The sequence below is a fragment of the Chionomys nivalis genome, chromosome 2 (assembly GCF_950005125.1).
Source record: "Chionomys nivalis chromosome 2, mChiNiv1.1, whole genome shotgun sequence".
NCBI lineage: Eukaryota > Metazoa > Chordata > Mammalia > Rodentia > Cricetidae > Chionomys > Chionomys nivalis.
The window spans coordinates 48,870,028-48,876,398 of record NC_080087.1 but is presented as its reverse complement, the minus strand read 5'-3'; the positions used below and the strand labels follow the sequence as shown (position 1 = coordinate 48,876,398).

The 6,371-nt window shown below is 41.9% G+C and overlaps 1 protein-coding gene across 1 annotated transcript in view; it reads right to left on the bottom strand.

Annotated features, from left to right (window-relative positions):
- The window catches only part of Ros1 (ROS proto-oncogene 1, receptor tyrosine kinase), a 133,976-nt gene that overhangs the window by 78,362 nt on the left and 49,243 nt on the right, over window positions 1-6,371 (bottom strand). The window contains exons 15-17 of the mRNA XM_057761983.1: window positions 5,896-6,006; window positions 4,545-4,723; window positions 3,487-3,678 (exon numbers count right to left, since the gene is read on the bottom strand). Coding sequence (XP_057617966.1) covers window positions 3,487-3,678; window positions 4,545-4,723; window positions 5,896-6,006 — 482 coding nt within the window. The remainder of the gene's footprint in view (window positions 1-3,486; window positions 3,679-4,544; window positions 4,724-5,895; window positions 6,007-6,371) is intronic.

The following is a 6,371-nucleotide window of genomic DNA, read 5'->3' as shown; positions in this document are numbered from 1 at the left end:
TAGTTTGTTAATGGATAATCATCAATAATTGTCAAGCTTTTAGTCATGTTAGTTAGATTTTCTAGATGTGCATAGATATAGTTCAGCTAGATAGGCATTCTTCATATCTTTCAAAGACTGCAGAATATGGCATTTAAATGTTTTAATAACTTAGGGTTTTTCATGACAATGAGACACGTCTGCTCATGGCAACACCAAGCTACTTCAAGAGGAAGATGGGCATCGAAGAGGATCCTTATGGAGTTTGATAGCCACTTGGGCAGGAAACTGTTCTTGCCTGGACTATTGCATAAACTGGACACAGAGAACCCGCTGAAAGAGGACTGCTGAACTTGCCTAAAGGTGAGATGGTTTTTCGGGGTTCCTGACTCATAAAAGAGTCTGCGAGACATTCTGCAGGACACAGCAGAAAGTGACTGAACTGTCTTTGGAATTTCCTGCTTCATGAAAATGTCTGCTGGATACTATGGGCCTGTAGGCCGAAGATGGATGCCCCAACGGTACAAAAGAACTTTGGGTGACTGTCGAGGCAGCAAGATGTCTCTGTCATTTCTAAAGTTTGAAGTTTCTTATTTCTTGTGTACTTAGGTAATATTGTATCCTTCTGGAGTCTTTGATGGAGTTGAAGAATGGTTAGTTATAGTTATAGTTTTCCTTAGTTATGATAAAAGATAAAATAGATATAAATATTGTAACTGTAATTCTTGCTTGGTAACTGTTATATGTAATTTTACTATGTCAAAGTGAATGCCTTTCTTTTTTGTTTAAACAGAAAAAGGGGAAATGATGGAGGTGGGTCATTTTTCTATCTGTTGTTTCATTGGTTAAGTAATAAAGAAACTGCCTTGTCCCCTTTGATAGGACAGAAAATTAGGTAGGCGGAGTAAACAGACAGAATACTGGGAGAAAGAAGCCGAGTCAGGAGTCGCCATGATTCTCCCACTCCAGACAGACGCAGGTTAAGATCTTTCCTGGTAAGCCAGCTCGTGGTACTACACAGAATATTAGAAATGGGTTAGATCAATATGTAAGAGCTAGCCAATAAGAGGCTGGAACTAATGGGCCAGGCAGTGATTAAAAGAATACAGTTTCCGTGTAATTATTTTAGGGCATAAGCTAGCCATGCGGGCGGCTGGGTGCCGGGGACACAGCCCTGCCGCTCTTATTACAACAAACAGGGTCTCTCACTGCACCTAGAGCTCACCCTCTGGCTACTCTGGCTTACCAACAGGCCCCAGAGTTCTCCTTTCTGTGGCCCCCACCAGTGCTGGGTTACAGCTCCACACCTCTGCGCCTGGATCTTCCTCCTATGCTGGGATGTAGTTGTTTCAGCTCTTTGTCTAGTTATTAGTAATAAAATACTCTAGAGCTTTCTAAACTACACATTAACTATCTGTTTTAACAAGAGATTCGACAGGTCTTTTGCCCAAATATAACAAAGTGTCCAGTCATAAGTAAATCCTATGTGTGGTCATTCTCATCCTCTGTGTCTGTCCATTGCCCTGTGTCTAAATTAACTAGACAGTGTCCCATATATGTCTGTAACAGTCATCACATCTAGTGTAGTCTGACCTAAACTGAAGTTTAATGCTCTAAATTGAATTTGTCAAATACAAAAAAATAAATTAATTCATGTTAGATGTATCTCTTTTCTTCATTATATAATAATTGTCTTTCCTAGCTTTATCATTCTGTTTGGTCTTTGTTTTCTGATTGCTGTCTGAGGTGTAATTTGTTCATGCCAACAAGCCTGGTGCTTGCCGCCAGCTTCCCTGCCATGATGGTGATGGTACTCTTATCTTAGATGTATGCTCAAAATAAACCTTTCCTTCTATGAGAAAAAAAATAATTGTGTCTTTCTACAGACAATTAGGTGACTATGTTTTCTTATGTCTACTGATTGGAAGCAGCTTGTGACTTTGATAAATCCACAAGAGATATAAAGGAAGGTGGTGAGCTCTACAGATTTGCCCAGGCAGCGCAAAAGATGATTCAGTTGGTGATGTACGGGATGTACAAGCATAATGACCTGAGTTTGGATCCCTAGCCTTTATGCAAAAGCCAGGGTGTGCCAGTGTGCATCTGTAACATCGGTGCTAGGGGAACAAAAAATGTCAATCCCTGGAATTTGCTGACCAGACAGCCTAGCCAAATTGATGAACTCTAGGTTCAGTGAGGAAACTGAGTCTCAAAACCTAGGGTGCAGACACCTAGAGGACAGGACCCTGTTGCTGAAGATAACACACATCTTGGCTGCGTGAGCAGAAAAATCAAGCTGGAACTAAGTTGGAAGCTTTCTCCTTGAGAGCTAGCTTTCATGGTCCATGAAGCCTTTCTGCTAGCTGCTTAGGGAAAAAGGTATTAACAGTCTTACCTCATTTGAAGCCTAGTAACTACAAGACAAACATGCCAAGCAAGGTATGACTGCTCACGCATTAGTGGCACTACGGCTAGAGCGCAGGGGGTAACCAACTCTATGACCGCATTTGAGGGCTACTGCACAGGAGAGTACCCATGCCCAGTACTGAAAACCTAGTTCAAACCCACATCAGGCGAGTGAACAGGCTCTAGAGAAGGAAATGAGTACAGTTGTTTAGCTTCATTGAGAGAGCATCAAATTTCCTTCTAAATATTTTTGTTCATGTCTATAAACAAAGACAGCTTTCAACCTTCACCACAGAAGCCTCTTCCTGCTTAGCGATGGCAATGTAGAGACTTGTGGATGCCCAATGGGATAAGAATAAGTTATTGATGAGTGCTTGGCTCTCTACAAGACATATATGCAGTCTCCTCTAAGGCTCAGGTAACACTGCAGAATACAGGTGGAAAGAGTCTAAGGGTCAGAAGACGGAGTGAAGGGGCAAGATGACATCTTCTGGGTGCTATGCATGAACTCACTGCCCTTAATGATGCCTACACTCAGCCCACACAAGAATGTTCCCATCAATAGTCAGGTGTGCATGGAGCAGAAGCTCAGGGGCCCTACCCCTCATTGCTGGGCTATTTGCTACTCTAGAGTCAGAAAGCGAAGGAACACTGCCTGCAGTTGTGTATCCACTGGCAACCCCCCTTGGCTCCAGTGCATAGTTCCAATCCAGGCATCACACAGACGGTCCTGGTTAAACTAAATCAGTCACAGAGCAAAACCAAAAGTCATAAATCTAAGGAAGAGTGGGGATTGATAAGGAAGGGAGGGAAGTACAGGAGTGAGGAAGTGATCGGAATGCATTATATGCATGAATTAACATTAAAAAGCTGCCAAGGCAAACTACAGAAATCTTCATATTATATTCAAACTTAGAAATTAATCAGTTATGACCAGAGAATAAGGTTTATGGAAATGCTGGTCATACAGTGATCTTACCCTAACAGCATTGCTGTTAGATTCTACCTCAGCTACAGTAAGTAACGGCAGTATTACCATTGCTATAGAACAGTGCTATTTAGCATCATTAAGTAATTACATCCTAATTCTTATTTTGTCACCTTTTTCCCAGACAGCCAGGGCTGAGCCTGTAGTACAAGAGGACTTTCTCCATTTAGTCTGGTGCTCTCAACCGAGTAGAGGGTCGTCCAATACAGATAGCCACCAACAGAATCCACAGCCATGTCGTTCACCAGCAACTTCACGTGAGCAACAATGTCTGTGTGGCCTGTCAACACAGACTGCCTTTGGATCTAGAAAACATAACAGTATTACAGATAATTACTTTCAAATGGCATAATTATTTCTGGGTGTGTATTGCAATCGTTATTAAGTTATTTCACTCATTTATATGTTCATTTACTCATTCAACCACAAATATGTATCGGCACTCTATGGTTGCTGGGTAAAGGGCTCAGCCTTGGAAAACTACAGATACAGCTGGGTTGCTGGGTAGAAGCCTAAGCCTTGAAAAATAGCAGATAGAGTACCTGCCTCAGAACTTTCAAAGTCTTTTCATGTCTGTAAGAAGTAAGCAAAGTTAAAGCATTCAATATTCCTAATTATAAATTTAGTCAAAGTACCCATGAATGCCTTAGTCGTTTTCAGGGTCTCTCTAGATAGCTATGTCTGGCCTAGACCTCAGACCAGACTGCCCTTAACTCAGAGCTCCATATAGCCCTAGGATGGTGTCTGGACTGGGATGAACATGCTTGGTGACATTCTTGGTATTTGACTGGGAGCTGGGAATGTAGTTCAATGAAAGAACATTGCCCAGCATGTACAAGACTCCCTTCATCCCCTTGACTCCCAAAAAAGGGGGATTTCCTTAGACTAACAAGGATAAGCATGTCTTCACAGAGGACGAGCCTTCTCCTTGCTCCTCTTTACTACATATTTCCCTAATTTTAATTCTTTTTTCTCTTTATTTTTTTATTAAAAATTTCTACCTCCTCCCCTCCTCCCATTAATTATGTAGTACCTGTTGCATGCTACACACTGTACTTTTTATTCTTAAGATATTAGTTACCATGGTTGGAGAAATGGCTCCATGCCATACAAGTCACCAAAGTGGGCAGGCATCACTTTAGAGCACCCAAGACACCAAGCTCTAACTTACCACATATGTCTTCCCAGCCCAATAGAGAAAATGGCCCAGCCATTCAAAGGCCAAAGCGCCAGCTCCTGCAATGCTGGGTATGTGATAATTCTCTGAGACATCCATCCCGTTCAGGGGCCGCACATAAACATTGCCTTTGGTGTCACTGTAGTAGAGGCTGTTGTTATACCAATCCATATCTCAAAACAAAGACAAACAAATGGCACTTATCTTCATGTGTGCTGAGAGAAACAGGGTGAGTCAATCACACTGATGCCTGTAAAGTATAGCATTGACATAGCTGTTTGTGAGAACTTAGGGTCTGTCAAACATTTCAGCAAAGGCTGGTTGTGATGGTGCAGGCCTGTAATCACAGTACTTGGGAGGCAGAGGCTGTCCACACATTTGAGGCCAGCCCCGTCTATATAGTAAGATCCAGACCAACCAAGGCTTCATAGTGAGATGTTCTCTCTCTCTCTCTCTCTCTCTCTCTCTCTCTCTCTCTCTCTCTCTCTCTCTCACACACACACACACACACACACACACACACACACACAAAGAATATTTCAGTAAAGTAAGTCCCAAATCTCAGTTCCTGGAACCAGGAAGAGGAACAGATTCACACAGAGCATCTGCCTGACATTGTCCCAAGGGCTTTGTTTCCTAACTGAACTCCTAAAACAGTGATGACAGACTGAATTGTCATTTTCTTAGATTCCATGAGATTGTCTATTCTGTCTGAGACATCAAAGATCAAAGAGAGGGAGCCAAGTTTCCCACCAATTCCAGGTCATGCTCTTTCCACTGGAGCCACACTGGCCTTCTTAGTCCAGCTCCCTTGTTGGGTAGAAGTGCCGTCATAGCTTAAAAACCAAGATGAAATATAAAACAAGTAGGTAATACAGAAGAGATAACCTTCGGGGAAGATCTCTGTCACAGCCCTTTAGAAAGAACACTTCTAGCAATAGTGCCCTGGCTCAGCCTCACAGGTCTCTCGCCAACAGGGCTTCCCGGTACTCTGTTTAAAATAATAAGCAGCAATCTTCTTGCTTCATTCTCACTTCAAAGTCTTGGAAAATCACTTAAGAAGAGCTGTCTTAACAGAACAAGACAGGTTGCTATTGAAAGACAATGCTGATAAATTAAAACTCATGAGCCTCAATCAAAGCCCTTCTGAAGTGGACACAGGACATAACCTCACATTTTATGTAATAAATAACATGCCTGCCTAGAGCAGACACTTTCCTAACAACAGCACCTACAGGATTTTCCCTTCTTGGTAGCCCTGGTAGCAAGAACTCAGTGCTTTCCTTTTCCTAAGTCACCTGGCAAGGCACCAAGTAAGAACCTACACCTGGGAAAGTGTGTCTACCTGATACATTTCCTACGTCAGAGGACAGGAACTCTCCTGGGCCAAAACTACTGAGTGGTTTGCTCCAAAGTCCATCTTCCTTCACAGCCATGATGAATGGTGGTTCAGTAGCTACATGATAAAATAAAAAGAAATTAGTAAGAAATTTCACACAAAGCCTAGCTTAAGGCAGCGTCTCACTATCTAGTACTAGTTGACCTAGAACTCTCTATGTAGACCAGGCTGGCATCAAATTTACAGAGATATGTTTGCCTCTGCTTCCCAAGTGCTGGGATTAAAGCCCATGTGCCAACATGCTCAACTAATGCATACTTTTACAAAAAAAAAAAGTAAACTATCAACACTTTGAAAAGTATTATAGAATAATATAAGCAATTGCATCGGTTTAATAAACTTATCTATCCTGTTAAATGCTCTTCTGAGCTTTATATAAATATTTGAAATCAAATGTGCCTCTGAAACAGTGTCTAATAGTG